Source organism: Gymnodraco acuticeps, unplaced genomic scaffold (genome assembly GCF_902827175.1).
Source record: "Gymnodraco acuticeps unplaced genomic scaffold, fGymAcu1.1, whole genome shotgun sequence".
Classification (NCBI taxonomy): Eukaryota; Metazoa; Chordata; class Actinopteri; order Perciformes; family Bathydraconidae; genus Gymnodraco; species Gymnodraco acuticeps.
The window spans coordinates 133674-154814 of NW_022991975.1; the positions used below are offsets into that span (position 1 = coordinate 133674).

Sequence of the window (21141 nt, forward strand, 5' to 3'; positions counted from 1 at the left end):
GGGAACCTTTTTCCTCTCAAGGGCCATTTCAATTTTTACAATATCCTCAGAGGGCCGTACAAATTATTGACCTCTGCTTAAAAAAACTAAAATCACAGCCCATTCATTTCATGCTGTGCAAAGAAAAAGCAACCTCTCAATCCAGATATCTCACCATGACTCGTGCATGCACGTGCAGGGTGTGGCATGACCACCAAAACAGAAAGATATTGACGCAAGATGTGTGCAAATGTATTTAGTTTCCTATCCATGTGAACATGATTTAAGTGGGGGGGGGACCTCACCTCCTCTAGGGGGGTCCGGGGGGCATGCTCCCTAGGGAAGATTTTTTTTTAAATGTTGAAGTTAAAAGCAACAATCTGGTGCACTTTGAGAGCAACATTAGGAGCTCTATGGACACATCTCTCAACACCCAGATGAAACAGAACTGTAAGCAGATACATTTTTCTTTATGGATATTTTACAAATCACTTTCAAACTGTATTCTTGTTTATTAATAACAACTTTTTTACTGTCATATAGTATTTTATACCTGTTTACTTTATTCTCTTATTTTTGTATAACTATAATGATCATATAAAGATGTGCCTTCACCTCACTGGTTGGAGAAAAAGCTTCTTATATTCGTTAGCATAGCTAGCTAACCAGATGCTAATAACAACAAAGTTATTGACTGTATGATCAGTATGACAGATGAACAGATCACTGGGCTTTCAACTAAAGACACAGCCACGCAAAAACTGCGGCATGTGTACGGCTCCTTATGGGTACTGCAGTTTCTGAAGTGCCAGAGCAGCGTTCTGGTGCTCTCCGGCAGAACTGCACCCCTGTCAGTCGAGACCATAGATAGACTGTATCGGCGCCGGACTGTATAAAGAAGGTCGAAGACATATACCACGTGATGACACGTTAGGCTCGTGTTGTGTTCAAGGACCCTGACCGTGGCCAGGAAAAACAGGAACTCGCTTGTTTAATTTTTTTGCGGTCTAGATTTCTTAAATGTTGTTATTTTTTGCGTGTGTTTATAAATTACCTCGAGGGCCGTACAAAATTGTCTCGCGGGCCGTATACGGCCCGGAGGCCGGAGGTTCCCCACCCCTGCTTTACAGGCTAACTTTTTACTTCTGGCCAGAGGCGTGGGAAGGTATTTTGCTAGGGGGTGCTGCAGCGCCCTCAGCACCCCCCTTCCCGCGCCCATGCTTCTGGCGATAGCAATTATGCTTCAGAAATCCTTAAAGCAGTGCTAATATGTGGAGATTATCCTCCTGAACACAACGCGTAAGTATCCTTAACATTTGTTCGTCACAGATCGTAATCTTACTTTCTGCAGGATTCAATAAATCCAATGGAAAAGTCACATTGCTTTGTGTCGAGGGAGCCCTTGCGATGCTTACTTCTGCGTTGGCCTAGAAAATAAAGTCATCACTGCATGTCTCTATTCTGATGTAAATAAACAACACTCAGAATGTACAGCCTTGCTTGAGTCTCCGTGAGGCTACACTTTGGTCTGTCCTTTCCCTCACTTTCATGTCCGCCCCTCCATTACTCCCTTCTCCCCACCCTGCCAACATCCAATCTCAAATCCCCTCCTCCCTCTTCATTCTTCTACCTCTCCTATATCTCGTTCCTGCATCTCTTGTTTGAAGTCAGAAGGTTGGATGGGATCTCCTAATGACTTTCAACTCCAAAGGACTCGAGGCAACGGCTCCCAGAGCCAGGTTCTACTGGAGAGACAGGGAAATAAGAAAAAGAGACAAAATAAACTTCAGACAGAAAAAGACAGTGAGTTGGAGGAGAGCACCAATTGTGTTTCCTTCTCGCCATCGAGTGCCCCGAGAGATGACGAAGGACCTTTGATGTGTGATGTTTCCGTTACTCCACCTCTCTCACCATCTCTTTCGCTTTCTTTTCTTCGGTCCTCTTGTTGTTTCCCGTCCTCCTTCTGCTTTGTTTGTGTAGTTATTTATTTAATTCATTCCTTCAGTCTGTCAATTTGCATCAGGCTGAGACACGGGAAAGAGGAAGGGCTGGGGAATAGAACACTTTCTGCTTTGCTTTCATAAGCAAGAGCTGCTCTTCTCAACTTTAACTTTTGAAGTTTTTTGAAGTTGAGGCCGAATGGTTCTGCATTGATGTTTGCATGTCTGTTTGTGGGGAGGAGTTCATACAGAACGTGGAATCGCCGCCTTGCTCTTTCCGACACAAACCCCGTCTACACTCTACTTTTTGAGTCGCTTATTGAGCTTGTGCAGAGGTGGGAAGTAGTGGAGTTCAAATACTTCGTTACTGTACTAAAGTACATTTTTCTGGTATCAGTACTTTACTCCACTACTTATTTTTCTGACGACTTTTTACTTCTTACATTTTGAACACAAATACCTGTACTTTCTACTTCTCACATGTTGAACCCAAATACCTTTACTTTCTACTTCTTACATGTTGAACTCAAATACCTGTACTTTCTACTTCTTACATGTTGAACTCAAATACCTGTACTTTCTACTTCTTACATGTTGAACACAAATACCTGTACTTTCTACTTCTTACATGTTGAACACAAATACCTGTACTTTCTACTTCTTACATGTTGAACCCAAATACCTGTACTTTCTACTTCTCACATGTTGAACTCAAATACCTGTACTTTCTACTTCTTACATGTTGAACTCAAATACCTGTACTTTCTACTTCTTACATGTTGAACACAAATACCTGTACTTTCTACTTCTTACATGTTGAACACAAATACCTGTACTTTCTACTTCTCACATGTTGAACTCAAATACCTGTACTTTCTACTTCTCACATGTTGAACACAAATACCTGTACTTTCTACTTCTTACATGTTGAACACAAATACCTGTACTTTCTACTTCTCACATGTTGAACACAAATACCTGTACTTTCTACTTCTCACATGTTGAACTCAAATACCTGTACTTTCTACTTCTCACATGTTGAACACAAATACCTGTACTTTCTACTTCTTACATGTTGAACACAAATACCTGTACTTTCTACTTCTACATGTTGAATACAAATACCTGTACTTTCTACTTCTTACATGTTGAACTCAAATACCTGTACTTTCTACTTCTCTCATTTCCAAACAGCTGGTTCCTTTAGTCTGAATGTGTGTTTGATGCGTGATCATTATTCTTTAGAGTCATTGCGTGCCTATTGATTTGAACACGATCCGTGTATCCATCATTTCCTGGTCTTCTCTAAAGAAGAGGGACCAATGGAAACGTTGTCATGTTGCCGTTGTTCAGCATGGAAACATTCATTAGCTAACAATGACATTATTGTTCTATTAATATGAAGGGAGGTCAGGTACTCTTTAAAACAGCTGCTAGTTATGGGTACTTTTTACTTAAAGGTGGGGTAGGTAATTTTGGAGAAACCAGCTCGAGTGCGCTAGAATTTGAAAATACACAGCTGGAAAAAATCTGCCACTTCCTCACAGAGCCCGTCCTCCAACACACACGGACGTGCACATGACCAATGAGGGCACGAGATAAGTTGGAAAGCTGACTTGGTTGTGCTTTTTACAGCGCCACGGTTTCCACAGATGATATTTTTTTATGGATTTTTTGTCAAAGCACTTCAGATATTCATTGCTATCGGGATGTTAAGAGCATTCCATGGAATATAACAACAAGTGTATCTCGAGCCGGTTTCTCAAACTTACCTACCCCACGTTTAAGTACATTTTGAAGCCCATACTTCTTTACTTTACTTGAGTAAAGAAGTTTAGTCAGTACTTCTACTTTTACCAGAGTATTTTTGAACACGAGTATCAGTACTTATACTTGAGTAAAGGATGTGTGTACTTTTTCCATCTCTGAGCTTGTGCCATAGTAGATGGTTCTCTGAGACACTGATTCACACACACACACACACACACACACACACACACACACACACACACACACACACACACACACACACACACACACACACACACACACACACACACACACACACACACACACACACACACACACACACACACACACACACACACACACACACACACACACACACACACACACACACACTACAAAGTGTCTCTGTCCAGCTGGTGTCTTCCCATGCATAGCAGTGCACCTGTTCTCTCAAGCTCTTATCATATTTTCTGACAAGATGGCAAAGTTTCGTGCAACCTCCATCAACTGCACTCGACTCCTCAGTGGTCGGGAAGTTTCCATCCAGCTCACGATCATTAAATTGTCCAAACTGCGTTCTTTGCAATCTTTAGATCTTGTTTAAATGCATCAGAAACAACTGATGATGGAAGTGAAGCTACTGAGTTCTTGGAAAGGAAATCAAGGTGGTCTTTTTTTGTTATCTCCTTCCCACAAGACCCATATCTTTTGTGCACAAGGTGAATCGTATATCTTGCAACCGAAGTCCTGAGAGATTTTTTTTTTAATCATAAAGGTAAAAGATAAAAATGTGTACTCTGAAGAAAATGACTTTTCTGCTCAACATTTCATCTTGCTAACCCATGAACCGTATCTGTTGCACGTTATCATTTAATCAAACAAGATACAGTCATGCTCTTGGACGTCTGGGTTTCTGTGGGATCTGAAATCAACAAAACTGAACTTTTAAAAGTGTCTCTGTTTCCAAAATCTTTCAGATATGGATTTCTCAGACTTATTGTCAGAGTTATCAGGGCAGTACATTGCTTACATTGCCAGTTGATCGGTTTCAGACCGTATGGACCTTAACCTGACCTTACCTTCAATAAATAACTCTTAGAGTAGTGCAGAAACGAGTCTTAAATCCCGGAGCATTTTCGCTTCCAGTTCCCTCCTTTCCAAGTCAATGTTCCTTTGAACGCGTTGTGGTTAGAAGCCTGAAATAAAATGTAAGTTTAACGGTGGGGTAGGTAAGTTTGAGAAACCGGCACGAGATACACTTTTTGTTATATTCCATGGAATGCTCTTAACATCCCGATAGCAATGAATATCTGAAGTGCTTTGACAAAAAATCCATAATAAAATCCTCATCTGTGGAAGCCGTGGCGCTTTAAAAAGCACGACCAATCTGGGCACAAACTGATCTCGTGCCCTCATTGGTCATGTGCGCGTTCCTGTGTGTTGGAGGAGGGGCTCTGTAAGGAAGTGGCAGATTTTTTCCGGTTGTGTATTTTCAAATTCTAGCGCACTCGAGCTGGTTTCTCCAAAAGTACCTACCGCACCTTTAAGATATGTTCACGTTTTGTTCCCCAAAATAAAATACATTAGTAAATACCCCACTCCTGAATGTCATTAATGTGTCATCAAAATGGCGGCAAGTGATCACTGCAAATGGGACTACTGAACGTCTTCACACCGACAAAAGACCACATGTGAGCGGTTGTGATGCGCTGCCATGCAACCATGATGTAGTTTGTTTCTAACGTAAGCTTGTCACTTCTGGCGATTGCATTTGCGCTTCAAAAAATCACAAAATGGTGTCAATAAGTGGAGATTATCTTGCTGAACAAAACGTGCTGATAATGAATGTGTTGGCCACAGAGCTTATTTTCTGCAATATTCCAAAATCAAATGGGAAAACCCCCTTGCTACAAATACCTCTCTATTGCCCAATGTGTTGCAATATAAAAAGCTGAGAATCAAATCCACCAAAGAAGAACTTGACATCATGATATGTAAATCTCTCCTCTTGTACCCATGTCAGTCTTACGCAGCGTCCACACAGCAGCGTGCGTTGACGCTTGGAGGTGGGCGTATCTGAAGCTTGGGGATTTTTTGCGAGCAACGCGACCAACAATCAATCACCTGAATCTCCCGCCCCCGACATACAAAGCAATAGCAATGTTAAAACGAAGTAAACTGGATATAAAATCCCCAAACAGGCGAAAACCTACCAGTTTCACCCACTGTCTCTGCCACCTCCCTCCATGCCTCGCTCCTCCGGTTTGTATCCCGGTAGATCAACAGAGACTGATCATACAGCACCGGGTGATTCACTACCGCTATAATTAATTTTCCCTCCCATTTTTTTGAATATGAGGAAATGACCTGCGTAGTCTCTCCCAGCATACACGCGGTGTGATTGGCTAGCGATTGTACTGGCAGATTTGCATAAACGGGATTTCATTGGCTGACGCCTCCGTCGAGGCGTCAAAAGTTGAACATTGCTCAACTTTTGACGCCAGCTACGCCAGCAACGCTCCACGTCGCTTCCCAAAATGCAGTTCGGCTAAAAGTGACGTCACCCCATTCAAAGTGAATGGGCAGAAGCGTTGGAAGCTTCAACGCACGCCGCTGTGTGGACGGGCCGTTACCCTATCCAACGTCTTCATCTGCGTTACAACGTAGCACTGACATGTGTGGCTTCATATTTCCCCTTCCCTTTTAATTCCTGAGAGAGATCTCAGACTGAGTTCCCGGCCCGACAGAGTGAGCCTCCTCCTGGGCAGGAGCGCCTCGCCGTCTCCCCTTTGAAGAACTCATGAGGAAGTCACCCACTAGGCTCTCAGATCCCACATGGGGGGCCGCGCTCTCTTTGAAATACTGAACTGCAAAAAGTGGGGAAGAAGCGTTGGTGCATGGGAGGAGACAGTCTGAATGTGTAAATGTCAGAGGGATTAGTGTGTGTTCATGCAAAGGTATTACACTTGGCACATGAGTAATGGGATTTAACCAGATTGAAAAACACCATTGGAGAATGCAACAGGCGGGAAAGAGCAGGAATGTGCTGTTCAATATGTTCCCGACACTTCATATCAGAACTTATATACACAAAGCGTAGGCTCTGCAGGTTCAGGGCTCCCTTGTGAGCGTGTTTATTCGTGTCCTAACATCCTAACTAGCCCATCAAAGTCAGTCCCAACAGTATCAATCACATCTGCAGCAGCATCAGATCCACAATCAGATTATCCCCACATTGATTCTGAGCACCGACCCAGCACATCGACACGCTGCATATGTGTCGAGCAGCTGTGCGGGGTGATCACCAATAGGCCAGATGTTGTATCTCGCACCTCAATAGCAGCGAAAATGAACCAGATTGATTGGGAGCCCCATCTGCTGCGCTAGCACGGTGTTAATAAGCTGGCTGTGGAGCGCTCTTCATTAGAGAGGGAGGTGACGCGAGGCTAAGTGTTCAAACGGCTGCACCAGGTTATATCAGTGGAGCTGAGAGGAAGAGGTGAGGCCCAATGAGCGCTGCTGAGGTAAAGCACAGCCTGAAGCAGCGGGAGGAGAGACATATATACTCAGAGACAGACAGACATATACTCAGAGACAGACACTCAGAGACAGACAGACAGACACTCAGAGACAGACAGACATATACTCAGAGACAGACAGACAGACACTCAGAGACAGACATATATACTCAGAGACAGACAGACAGACACTCAGAGACAGACAGACATATACTCAGAGACAGACAGACAGACACTCAGAGACAGACAGACACTCAGAGACAGACAGACAGATACTCAGAGACAGACAGACAGACACTCAGAGACAGACAGACACTCAGAGACAGACAGACACTCAGAGACAGACAGACAGATACTCAGAGACAGACAGACAGACACTCAGAGACAGACAGACAGACGGACAGACAGACATATACTCGGAAACAGACAGACGGATACTCAGAGACAGACAGACAGACACTCAGAGACAGACAGACAGACACTCAGAGACAGACAGACAGACACTCAGAGACAGACAGACAGACGGACAGACAGACATATACTCGGAAACAGACAGACGGATACTCAGAGACAGACAGACAGACACTCAGAGACAGACACTCAGAGACAGACAGACAGACAGACACGAGGAGGCTTGTGCAGACGATTGAAATGCAAAGCGAGGCAGGGTAAATGGTCAAGCATGCTGAAGAGTGGCACAGTCAAGCACTGTTTGGGAATGAGTTCAACAGCTAATGTGGTAATGGATTTGAGTGAGCGTCAAGCACAAGGGAAACAAGTCTGCTTTTAAACTTCACAAGCCAAGAATTCATGTAAAAATACTCCTGTTTTTTCACAAGCAGAGGAATCCTGTGTGACAATCCAATGTTGTTCTACCTGTCTGTGTGTGTGTGCTTCTTGTTATGCTAAGCTAAGCTAATCAACTGCTGACTCTAGCTTTTACTGACTTTACACAGTGGTATCAATCTTTCCAATTAACCTCTCAGCAAGAAACTGTACATGTATTTCTAAAATCGTATCAGAATTAGAATGTGATTTATTTCCAAGTAGATTAACACATTCAAGGAATTTGCTTTAGTGTATCAATAAACACTGTAAGAGGAACAACGTTGTAAACAAAATAACCAAAATACAGAACTATTATAACAAATATTTAGACAATCATTTAAAGATTAACAAGAAGATAATAAGAGCACGACCACTAACTGTGAAAAATATGGTTAGTTTATCAGAATGAAAAGTGGAAGAGCTGTGCATTTAGAAAAGAGGTAGCCTTTAATGAAATATATCGAGGAATGTGCAATAATATTACGGAGTATGGTAAATGGGTCACATGATGTCCGTTAGTCCTACACATAATATGACATGTTTAGCACATATCCCTTTATGTGCCATATATATATATATGCCGTTAATAACTGTGCAACATATACCTGGCTGCTAAATCCTCAGAACTGTTACAGGATGTGTATTTGCTACCTTATTTCAACATACTTTATGCATGCTTCTTAGTCAACATTAAGCTGTCTTTGTAATAAATAATAATAATAAAGGTATTCTGATTCTGATGACACTCTCACTGTCTCTAACAGATCTGTGACAAGGAGTGGCATTACTACGTCATCAACGTGGAGTTCCCGGTGGTCACGCTCTACGTGGACGGAGTGACCTACGACCCCTACCTGGTGACCGACGATTGGCCCATCCACCCCTCTCAGATCGACATGCAGCTCACAGTGGGCGCCTGCTGGCAAGGTGAGGGCTATCATGAGGATGATGATGATGATACATGACACTTATATAGCGCTTTTCTAAAAACTCAAAGAAGCTTTGACAGAGAACTAAAAACGAAGACGAAGAGAGACAAACGAAAACAGAAAAGAGGGGGGGTGGGGTGATTGTCTGAGGTTGAATGCAGCGTTTTGGGTTTTGAGTGATTTTTTGAATGCGGTGAGGGAGGAAAAGTCTCTGATGGGTTGGGGTAGTGATGATGAAGGTGATGATGAGGATGGTGATGATGAGGATGGTGATGATGAGGATGGTGATTCAAGATTCAAGGCTTGTATTGTCATGTGTAGCTACGGTGTAGATAGGTACACATTGTTGATTTGATAGCCCTAATGCGACTGCTCAGTGATGCTTAGCCTCAGATAAAGAGTCAAGATGCGTTTTGTGCTGGAGCACGTCATCTCGTATCGCTTTCCTCCTCCTCCTCCTCCCCCTCCTCCTCCTCCTCCTCCTCCTCCTCCTCCTCCTCTTCCTCTTCCTCCTCTTCCTCCATCATTTCATTGAACACTGCAAGCCTTTAGATAGATTAAAAAAGCCTTGAAAAGAAAACCGAGCTCAGAGACGATTTCTGCTTCTCTAGTTGTGGGCTAAGCCTCAAGAAAGAGATGTTAGGCAACACTGAACTATTAACATAAGCCAATAGCCATAAAAGATAGCCTTTATTCAACGTAATGAGATGTAAGTGTCAAGTGTGTTGATTGCACACATGTTGTCTGACTGGTTCTTGAAGCTTCAGTGTGTTTTCAGCAGTGATGAAAGGACATTCAACTAGTGGGTTTATTTCTTCTTCCTGCTGCACTGCTAAATATCATATATTATAATGTTCAGGACATTGTGATAGTGTGCAAATACTGTAGATGACAAGGTACATCAAAAAGACTTGTCAGCTCAAAACAGTGCGGCCGCAGACGCCCGGGATGTTTTATTTTCATTTCATTTAATTGCACAATATGATTTCACGGTTGGCGACATTTAACTCGTCAGTCAGCATTGTCTAATGGGAATTATTTATTTCCTGAGCAAAGCAAATAAGTATAATTTAGAATCATCACATTTCAGATATTATCCAAAGAAAGCAATGGGCAAGATGTAATGGCTTCACTTAAATCTGTCATTAAACCAGCTTCAAACTTCCATCAGGGGAGGCTGCCACGTGATATGATGTTATTATCAGGGCAGTTTAAGTGATTAAAGAGAATCAAGAAAAAACAACAACTTTTGGACAAAGATATCATATTTACATATTAAAGATATCTATTCTTCTGATGTTCAGGTGTATATCAGAATGTAGTGTCTCTACTTTAAAGAGTCCTCTCCTGCTGATGTTCAGGTGTATATCAGTATGTAGTGTCTCTACTTTAAAGAGTCCTCTCCTGCTGATGTTCAGTGTATATCAGTGATGTAGTGTCTCTACTTTAAAGAGTCCTCTCCTGCTGATGTTCAGGTGTATATCAGTATGTAGTGTCTCTACTTTAAAGAGTCCTCTCCTGCTGATGTTCAGGTGTATATCAGTATGTAGTGTCTCTACTTTAAAGAGTCCTCTCCTGCTGATGTTCAGGTGTATATCAGTATGTAGTGTCTCTACTTTAAAGAGTCCTCTCCTGCTGATGTTCAGGTGTATATCAGTATGTAGTGTCTCTACTTTAAAGAGTCCTCTCCTGCTGATGTTCAGGTGTATATCAGTATGTAGTGTCTCTACTTTAAAGAGTCCTCTCCTGCTGATGTTCAGGTGTATATCAGTATGTAGTGTCTCTACTTTAAAGAGTCCTCTCCTGCTGATGTTCAGGTGTATATCAGTATGTAGTGTCTCTAGTTTAAAGAGTCCTCTCCTGCTGATGTTCAGGTGTATATCAGTATGTAGTGTCTCTACTTTAAAGAGTCCTCTCCTGCTGATGTTCAGGTGTATATCAGTATGTAGTGTCTCTACTTTAAAGAGTCCTCTCCTGCTGATGTTCAGGTGTATATCAGTATGTAGTGTCTCTACTTTAAAGAGTCCTCTCCTGTTGATGTTCAGGTGTATATCAGTATGTAGTGTCTCTACTTTAAAGAGTCCTCTCCTGCTGATGTTCAGGTGTATATCAGTATGTAGTGTCTCTACTTTAAAGAGTCCTCTCCTGCTGATGTTCAGGTGTATATCAGTATGTAGTGTCTCTACTTTAAAGAGTCCTCTCCTGCTGATGTTCAGGTGTATATCAGTATGTAGTGTCTCTACTTTAAAGAGTCCTCTCCTGCTGATGTTCAGGTGTATATCAGTATGTAGTGTCTCTACTTTAAAGAGTCCTCTCCTGCTGATGTTCAGGTGTATATCAGTATGTAGTGTCTCTACTTTAAGAGTCCTCTCCTGCTGATGTTCAGGTGTATATCAGTATGTAGTGTCTCTACTTTAAAGAGTCCTCTCCTGCTGATGTTAGGTGTATATCAGTATGTAGTGTCTCTACTTTAAAGAGTCCTCTCCTGCTGATGTTCAGGTGTATATCAGTATGTAGTGTCTCTACTTTAAAGAGTCCTCTCCTGCTGATGTTCAGGTGTATATCAGTATGTAGTGTCTCTACTTTAAAGAGTCCTCTCCTGCTGATGTTCAGGTGTATATCAGTATGTAGTGTCTCTACTTTAAAGAGTCCTCTCCTGCTGATGTTCAGGGTGTATATCAGTATGTAGTGTCTCTACTTTAAAGAGTCCTCTCCTGCTGATGTTCAGGTGTATATCAGTATGTAGTGTCTCTACTTTAAAGAGTCCTCTCCTGCTGATGTTCAGGTGTATATTCAGTATGTAGTGTCTCTACTTTAAAGAGTCCTCTCCTGCTGATGTTCAGGTGTATATCAGTATGTAGTGTCTCTACTTTAAAGAGTCCTCTCCTGCTGATGTTCAGGTGTATATCAGTATGTAGTGTCTCTACTTTAAAGAGTCCTCTCTGCTGATGTTAGGTGTAATATCAGTATGTAGTGTCTCTACTTTAAAGAGTCCTCTCCTGCTGATGTTCAGGTGTATATCAGTATGTATGTCTCTACTTTAAAGAGTTCTCTCCTGCTGATGTTCAGGTGTATATCAGTATGTAGTGTCTCTACTTTAAAGAGTCCTCTCCTGCTGATGTTCAGGTGTATATCAGTATGTAGTGTCTCTACTTTAAAGAGTCCTCTCCTGCTGATGTTCAGGTGTATATCAGTATGTAGTGTCTCTACTTTAAAGAGTCCTCTCCTGCTGATGTTCAGGTGTATATCAGTATGTAGTGTCTCTACTTTAAAGAGTCCTCTTCCGCTGATGTTCAGGTGTATATCATTATATATCAGTATGTAGTGTCTCTACTTTAAAGAGTCCTCTCCTGCTGATGTTCAGGTGTATATCAGTATGTAGTGTCTCTACTTTAAAGAGTCCTCTCCTGCTGATGTTCAGGTGTATATCAGTATGTAGTGTCTCTACTTTAAAGAGTCCTCTCCTGCTGATGTTCAGGTGTATATCAGTATGTAGTGTCTCTACTTTAAAGAGTCCTCTCCTGCTGATGTTCAGGTGTATATCAGTATGTAGTGTCTCTACTTTAAAGAGTCCTCTCCTGCTGATGTTCTGGTGTATATCAGTATGTAGTGTCTCTACTTTAAAGAGTCCTCTCCTGCTGATGTTCAGGTGTATATCAGTATGTAGTTGTCTCTACTTTAAAGAGTCCTCTCCTGCTGATGTTCAGGTGTATATCAGTATGTAGTGTCTCTACTTTAAAGAGTCCTCTCCTGCTGATGTTCTGGTGTATATCAGTATGTAGTGTCTCTACTTTAAAGAGTCCTCTCCTGCTGATGTTCAGGTGTATATCAGTATGTAGTGTCTCTACTTAAAGAGTCCTCTCCTGCTGATGTTAATGGTGTATATCAGTATTTAGTGTCTCTACTTTAAAGAGTCCTCTCCTGCTGATGTTCAGGTGTATATCAGTATGTAGTGTCTCTACTTTAAAGAGTCCTCTGCTGCTGATGTTCAGGTGTATATCAGTATGTAGTGTCTCTACTTTAAAGAGTCCTCTCCTGCTGATGTTCTGGTGTATATCAGTATGTAGTGTCTCTACTTTAAAGAGTCCTCTCCTGCTGAGGTTCAGGTGTATATCAGTATGTAGTGTCTCTACTTTAAAGAGTCCTCTCCTGCTGATGTTCAGGTGTATATCAGTATGTAGTGTCTCTACTTTAAAGAGTCCTCTCCTGCTGATGTTCTGGTGTATATCAGTATGTAGTGTCTCTACTTTAAAGAGTCCTCTCCTGCTGATGTTCAGGTGTATATCAGTATGTAGTGTCTCTACTTTAAAGAGTCCTCTCCTGCTGATGTTCTGGTGTATATCAGTATTTAGTGTCTCTACTTTAAAGAGTCCTCTCCTGCTGATGTTCAGGTGTATATCAGTATGTAGTGTCTCTACTTTAAAGAGTCCTCTCCTGCTGATGTTCAGGTGTATATCAGTATGTAGTGTCTCTACATGTCTCCATGCTCTAATGTTCAAAAAGCTCTTTATTTTTCTCATGCTGCAGCACCTGTTTTCACCCTCTGTCTGAAACCAGAGTCCAGTCTGCTCTGATTGGTTAGCTGGCCGGCTCTGTTGTGATTGGTCAACGGCTTAGAGATGTCCCGCCGCTTAGCCTATCACGTACAATGTGTTGGAGCGCTAGCCAATAGGAGAGCGAGTATTACACTGATGTCACTATGTTCTGGAAGTAAACAAAGGAGTCCAATGGAGGCATTTCAGGCAGGGGGGGGGGGGCATTTTATCCTTTGCAGACCATTGACATGCACACAAACCTTTATAACACACTACAGGACAAGGGAAATCCCAAATATAGCCTCTTTAACTTTTGCCGTGCAAATATTTTGATACAGAAATGGCCAAGACACTGATATACTCAACAATGCATGATAATACTCTACATGCATGTAGAGTGGCAGAACAGACATGTACAGTTAATATCTGCTGTGGACTCATTGTTATTATTTCAGCCACACTTCTGCGTTGCTCGTCTCATTGAGATGCACAGGATACGCTTGTTAGTGTGCCTTCCTGTAACAACCCAGCAGTGAACTATCCAGCTGTGAAGAGTGCATTTTCACATTTGTTCTCTCATTTTCTCTAAATGAAGGGTTGCACCCAGCCATCCCTCCTGCTTCACCTCTGAGAGCAAGTGCTGGCTCTGCCGTTTTCACAGCCTATATTTACCCTTTGACCAGTGTCCATGTTCAGAAGTGTATAACGCCGAGGAAGACACACTACTTCCTCTCCTTTTTCCTGAACTGTGTAATCACACACTGCTGCTCTGCCTCTCTGGCTTCCCTCAGCACATTCACAACAATCTGAAGTCCATCCAACACATTCTTCCAGTAGCAGTGGCGAGCCGTCAGGGCCCTTTAGGCCCTCTGTGAGGGCCTAAGATATTCTACAAAATAATATTTAAAAACATTAAAAAAAATAATATATTTTTTTATATCTTTTTTTATATCTTTTTTTTGTTATATTTTTCATTAGTTTGACCAAAATAACTTGATTTAATTGTATTTAAAATAACATTTCCAAAGACATAAATCCTTCGAATCTGCCTATTCAGTTTATGTTGGAATGTGAAGGGTTAAATGAAAGAAGCTCGTCTCTGCGAGTCTGTGAAGAGAGGAGCTGTTGGACGTCCAGCTATGAATTCACAGAGGGCCCCGCTATAGTCACTGAACGAGAGAGTAATGTCAAATGACAGTACACTTGACCAATCATATCTTCCCGCTAAATGGGTGGGTGTTATTATCGCGGACTTTATGACAAGTTTCGCCCGCTGTGAAACTTTTCTTGTTTCCATAGCAACAACAACTTCCTGTCAACAGCGTTAACTTGCCTTCAAAATAAAAGCATGCCAAATTACACTTAAGACATACAACTGCAACGAAAGTAACAAACACAATGCAATATCCTTTTCAATTTCAAAGAACACAAATAGGGTTATTTACAGGTGTTGTTTTGTGTGGTAGAGGGTCGCTTTCATTGATGCGTTTTGCACCCCGGGCCGTTGTTTTGATATTCCGCTGAAGTATACGCTGTGACGTAATAACTCGAGGGAAGGGGTGGGGGTCAGAGGGCCTAGGTATAAAAGTCACGGCTCGCCACTGCCCAGTAGTAACACTACACTGCTCCTCTGCTCCCTTCACTGGCTGCCAGCAGCTTTAAGACTCTGGTACTGGCCTAAACCGTGCTGAAAAGCGATGTAGTCTTACAACCAGGACACTGCACTTGGCTCTACATCAGCCCATGTCCTGGTTTCCTGTCTGGGTTTTCCTGGATGTTCCTCGTCTGATCTCCTGTGTTCTCCAAGTCTTCCCGGTTTCTTACACCTTTTTGTTTTGCTACTTTCCTTTAGTTTTACCTCGCCAGCTTTGATTTAGTAAAGCTCACTTTTCGTATGTACTTTTATACCTACTTCTTCTTTCATTCTTCCTTTGTTTCCCTTCCTCCATGACAGGAATTGAGTCAAAGACGGCAATCTAAGTCCTCTCTTTAGAGATTGTGCATCACATCATAGTGGTTGATGCCTCGATGTCAGAAGTGCAACCCGTAACTTAATATTTTCAAAAACAATCAGAGAGTGGGTTTTGTTACCAGAATAAACCGGACTGTTTCCTGTCCTTCACAGATTGATTGGTATGTTCACCACTCACCTGTATGTAAATTGTAAATAAGCCATCTGTATGTCAAATATGTCTTATATGTCTTAAATGATATGATGAATTGGAAAGGGGGGACCCTGATGTAAACAAGACGAAAGTCTTTCTCTGGTCTGCATCCCCTTAACAATTGTATGTTTTGAGCTGTACTGCACTGTACCCAATATACAAGCTGTTAATAAACGTTTTAATCAATCAATCTCCATCCCCCAAAAGTGTCTCACATGCGGGGGGAAATGTTCCATCTGATTTAAGGTAACACAAATCTGGAATTGCTTTTTCAACTATGCCAAACAATACAATACAAATGATAAGAGACATTTAGTGGGGATTGTTCATACTCCGCTGAGCGTGATAACTCTTGGTTTTGCTTAGTATTATTCCAGATCCAGATTCAGTTAAGCAGCAAGGATGCAGGAAGTACTGATGATTACACACATGCAAATATAAGACCATAAATATCTACATATATATAGTGTATAATAAAAATGATACAGGCACCTAGGCACTGCCGCAGGTATCTCTTTTACACTTAGGTAACGATCCCATTTCCTGTTCACCCACTCCTCGTCCGTCTCATCTGTTACTTTTTCTGGGAATGACGCAAATAAAGCCGAGGAAAAGGCAGAGTGAAGATCTGTGAGAGGCAGCGCTGCACAGAGAGCTGACACCACGTAACAACCAGCCTCTGTAAAGTGGAATGATCAGCGGTTTTATCACCCATATCATTCTCGCTCTGCAGCCTCTCGCTAATCCCCTCTCCTCTGACTGTCTGTCTGGGACCCTTAATGGTTTCTCTGGCCACGGACGAAATTGATAACATCTGTCAGGGTGGGATAGGTGGACATCTAGAGAGAGGGCAAGGAAAAAAGGGAGGGGAATAGTAACTGAGATGAGGGAGGGCAGGTGAAGCATAGGAAAGAGGAAAGACGATTACTTTTCTACTTGAATCCAAATGTGTTCTTGTGGTTTTATGAGATAGACTCTGCTCCCTGGTACCTGGCAGGGTGTCAGCGAGCGCTAATGCACCAGATTTCTCTAAACATGCAAAGCAGCTGGGGTTATTATACTGAACTAAAACAAAGGTTGGATAACTAACATTTCAGTGAAGGGCTCACTTCTGACAAGTAATTAAGTATCGCTGCCAGGAATATGCGTATATGTATATACACAGAATGAATCACAACAACAAAGCTATTGACTGTTTGTTCGCCTGTACAATTATCCATTGTGCAACAGCACATGTGAGCATTGCTAGGATAAAGGTAGCAGGTTTAATAGTTTGAATTCATAATACTTTTTGAAGAATAGACCCCTGATTTCAAACCGAGAAAGACAAAAGCAGGCTTCTTGTTTCTAGCTGTCGATAACAACCGTCACCGTCAGATTTGACAAGCTTTAGCTAACTTTCTAATAAGCTAACATTAGTTCAATGAGAAAGTTAGAATGTTAATGTGTCTAGCTGACTTTGAAATGTTTCCAGCTGACTAATTTGAACAACAATCCTTTAAAACCAGCCCTAAATAAGCACCTGATGGCTACTCACCCTAACCCTAACCCTATCTATGATGTTGTGCTAAAAGACTGAGGCTAATAATGTCAACACATTAGCATCCTCGCTAGTTTATTATCCATGTAGATGACACAACAGAAGCAGCTTTGCACTAATATACTTTACTACACATAGAAAGTAACGGAAGAGGAGGCGTGCGGCGCAGTGGGTTGTGCATAGATGTTCGGATTAGGGGGTCACAGGTTCAAACCCCACTGCAGTCAGCATGTCGTTGTGTCCCTGGGACACTTCACCCCAAAGTGCTCCTGTGGGGATTGCCCACAGTATTGAGTATGTAAGTCGCTTTGGATAAAAGTGACTAATAAGTAACATGTAATGTAATGTAACGTTTAACAGTCATTTGTAACCCTGCATACTATTGTGTAAATCATGATATGCTAACACTTTGGCCTTGATAGTAGTCTAATGGCGCATTTCCACTGCAGCGGGGTAGCCCCGTTTAAGCGTCCCTAAGCTTCCTCGCTCTGGCCTCGGGCCGCCTCGCTGGCCGTCCGAGGCCGTGGCGCATTTCCATTACAGTTTAGGACCTGGGGTAGCAACGCAGTGTAGGCGGGGCGATCGGCTTTGTTTTTGTTCACATTTCGAGTTGTTCCGTCGAGCTCCCGCTGGATTTGATCATCCCCAATGAGATGAAGGAACGTCGTCACCTCCTCGGTCGACCACGGTGTGCTTTTCTTATTAGACGTAGCCATTTTTGTAGCTCCTCCGTTTACAAAATGCTGTTTATAAAAATGCTGCAAGCTTGCTTCTAGATATATATGCGACGCTAGGGATGAACTCGCGCGCGATCTTGTGACGATTCTCTCTGACCAATCAGCAGTCGAGAGTGTTGACGCCACTAGTTCAGCCCTGGCCCTGGTCTGAGGGAACCACGATTTTATGGGGCCGTAAAAAGAGGGAAAAAGTACCCGCTAGCCGGTACTAGGCTATATGGAAAGGCCACCAAAAACTGGCCTGGCCGCTTGAGGACGGTTAAGGACGCTTAAACGGGGCTACCCGCTGCAGTGGAAATGCGCCATTAAGCTCAAGTCTTGTTGCCGGTAGTATAGTCAGCCAGACGTGTTAATGCTTGCAGCTTTTAATAAAGTAGATATAAACACAGTTTAGGCTTTCTACAACACTCACTTGTTAGCATGCAACCGTCCAAAGCTTGACAGGACAGATTAGGGCGAGCGGTATTATATTTACCAAACTTGCAGTCATTTTGGGGGCATGTGCAAAAGTGGAAATCGTTCAGCACAAGCATCTGAGGTGTTCAACCTATACTTATGAAATATTTAACACTTGTAAGCAAGTGAAGAAAGTGTGAGCCGAAAGACACAGGTACGGAAATGTTAATCTGTGAGAGTTGTTAACAGCTTCGTCCATATTTCCATCTGCCCACTCTCTAGTCAATTGAGAAACCACTTGGGTTGGTTGGATCACAGAACCAGTAGGAATAATGGAGCTCTATCTAACGGGCCATGCTGTAAAATGTACCCACAGTTCAACAATCCGATGATTCTGTCTTGAGTGTCTTCAGTCCGTTTCTCCGTATATTTTCACACCAGTAAATCAGGGCATAACAAAGTGATTCCAGCAGTGGTCAGCTTTGTCTCTAAATGCTCTGAAGGAGACTTTTAGACCCCGGGTTCATCACTTAGAGCAGTGATACATGAGTCTGAATCACCCACCGGGAATTAGGGTTACCTGGGTCAATCTGGGAGAGTCTGATGAAGTGTAACCAAGGGGTGTTACATTGAGGATTTCCCCAACTCCAGTTACTGTAGATAAGAGTATTTCTTCTGTTCTGTATCATAGACTCTGTTTCGTGGTCTAAAAGTATATCTCCCAGCAACTGCATGCACCTGGGAGGCAACGCTATGCAACATCGTGGTGTTACATTTTCGAAATGGGGTCATTCTCAGGCCAGGTAGAAAGACGAAGAAAGTTAGATCTAGGATTTTGTGTGATTCTTCGGTAGCTGGCTGTAAGTTTCGAGGTTAGTTTGGGGCAACATGATTTGGACCACTTCCCTAATTTAACTGTATCTTCTAATGAACTGTAATTGCAATATACAGATACCTGAAAACAGATGTTGTACAAGTCCCCTGCAAGTGGTAGTATCTCCTCTTAAATCCATAGTAAATCTCATGCACGGGATAACAAATACCGTCATTGAACATTAAAACAACTGGCAATTGAACTATGGCTTTTAGATGATCCTCTATCCCGAGTTCTGGATTAAGTCGTGGACTTCGGGTCGTGGCTGAACCTGTCTCTGCGGTCCTGCCTTGGGTCTCGTCATGCTGCTTCCTTGATGGCTTCCACAGGATTGTAGCTGACATCCTCGTGGATTCATCTTCTTATTACAGACACATGCATTTCCTACCATTCGGTCTATATGCTGTCAAATGTATTATCTCTTCGATGTACACACGGCATCTATTGCACGTCTGTCCGTCCTGGGAGAGGGATCCCTCCTCTGTTGCTCTCCCTGAGGTTTCTCCCATGTTCTCTTTAAACTGTGGGTTTTCTCTGGAAGTTTTTCCTTGTACGATGTGAGGGTCTAAGGACAGAGGGTCTAAGGACAGAGGGTCTACGGACAGAGGGTCTAAGGACAGAGGGTCTAAGGACAGAGGGTCTAAGGACAGAGGGTGTCGTTTGTCTCATACTGATATTCTGAACAATCTGTGTTGTTGTATTTGCTGTAAAGTGTCTCTACTGTAGGCTATTTTTATTATATGTACAGCACTTTGGCTCGACCAAAAATCGTTTATAAATGTGCTATATGTGCTTTTAATTGAACTATTCATATCTTAGACTGCACTGTAACTTTTATCCATGTATTTTTTTCTTTTAATGTTTCTTTTATTAGCTTTTCTTTTTAATGACTGATTTTAAATGCCATTTTCTTAATCTCTTTCATTTTTTGTAAAGCACTTTGAATTGCCTTGTGTTGAAAAGTGCTATATAAATAAACTTGCCTTGCCTTGCCTATATAAATACAACTTGATTTGATGACTACTGGACAAACATTCCCAATGGAGAAGTTAAGAAAAGATTATAAAAATGCACTGTTTTATGGTTGTTTCCAATAACCACATGGGAGCAGAAGTGTGCTAAAAGGCTAGATGGATACATGTATACAAAGACAGAAAGATGGTTTCTTGGTAGACACTCAAACTATATTTACTAACTCCATTCTCAGATTATTGTTATCATCACTTGAAGCTGCGGTTCTGCACTTTGGATGTGTTGGTGGTTTACAGGGTGAGAAAAGCAAGAGAGAAGAGAAGAGTGAGTAAGGAAATACGTTTTGATATCCAGAGCGAGCAACCTTTTTAGATAATGAGGGTTTTTAGAGACTTTCCAGCTGGTTTTGGCCTTTATGGAGTTCAGAGAACAGACTTCAAATGTTTTGACTTGTCTCGTACATTTATATCCCGGATGGGCTGGCTCAGTAGCACTTGCACTTTTTACAGCAGCACCCTGCAGAAAAGGAGAGACAAAACATGCATCTTAACGCCAATTATAGCTAATGCAGTCATCAGGACCCATAATTACAGAAAGGTCACTGGAGTTATATAATCTTGTGGTGCGTAAAATACGTTTAAATGCAACTCAACAGAGGCAAACAAGACTCTGTGGTGATTACTGTCTACATACGTTTTTTGTAACCCATTTTAATGATTTCAATGATTGGATTAGTTCCAATTACTTACAGAACCTTTTGTTCTTGTGCACGCATTTTAAAAACTAAGTGACATTGGGTGCAACAATACCAAAGCAAATACAACTTGATGGTATCCCAAAGTGGCTTTTTACGACCTATTTTCCTGTGTGTGTGTGTGTGTGTGTGTGTGTGTGTGTGTGGTGTGTATGTGTGTGTATGGTGTGTGTGTGGTTGTGTGTGGGTGTGTGTGTGTGTGTGTGTGTGTGTGTGTGTGTGTGT

The 21141-nt window shown here is 42.2% G+C and overlaps 1 protein-coding gene across 1 annotated transcript in view; it reads left to right on the top strand.

Annotated features, from left to right (window-relative positions):
- LOC117536199 (calsyntenin-2-like) overlaps positions 1-21141 on the top strand; it is a gene marked incomplete at its 5' end in the record, with an annotated part of 180449 nt that overhangs the window by 104205 nt on the left and 55103 nt on the right. Inside the window, one exon of the mRNA XM_034200966.1 lies at positions 8779-8941. Coding sequence (XP_034056857.1) covers positions 8779-8941 — 163 coding nt within the window. The remainder of the gene's footprint in view (positions 1-8778; positions 8942-21141) is intronic.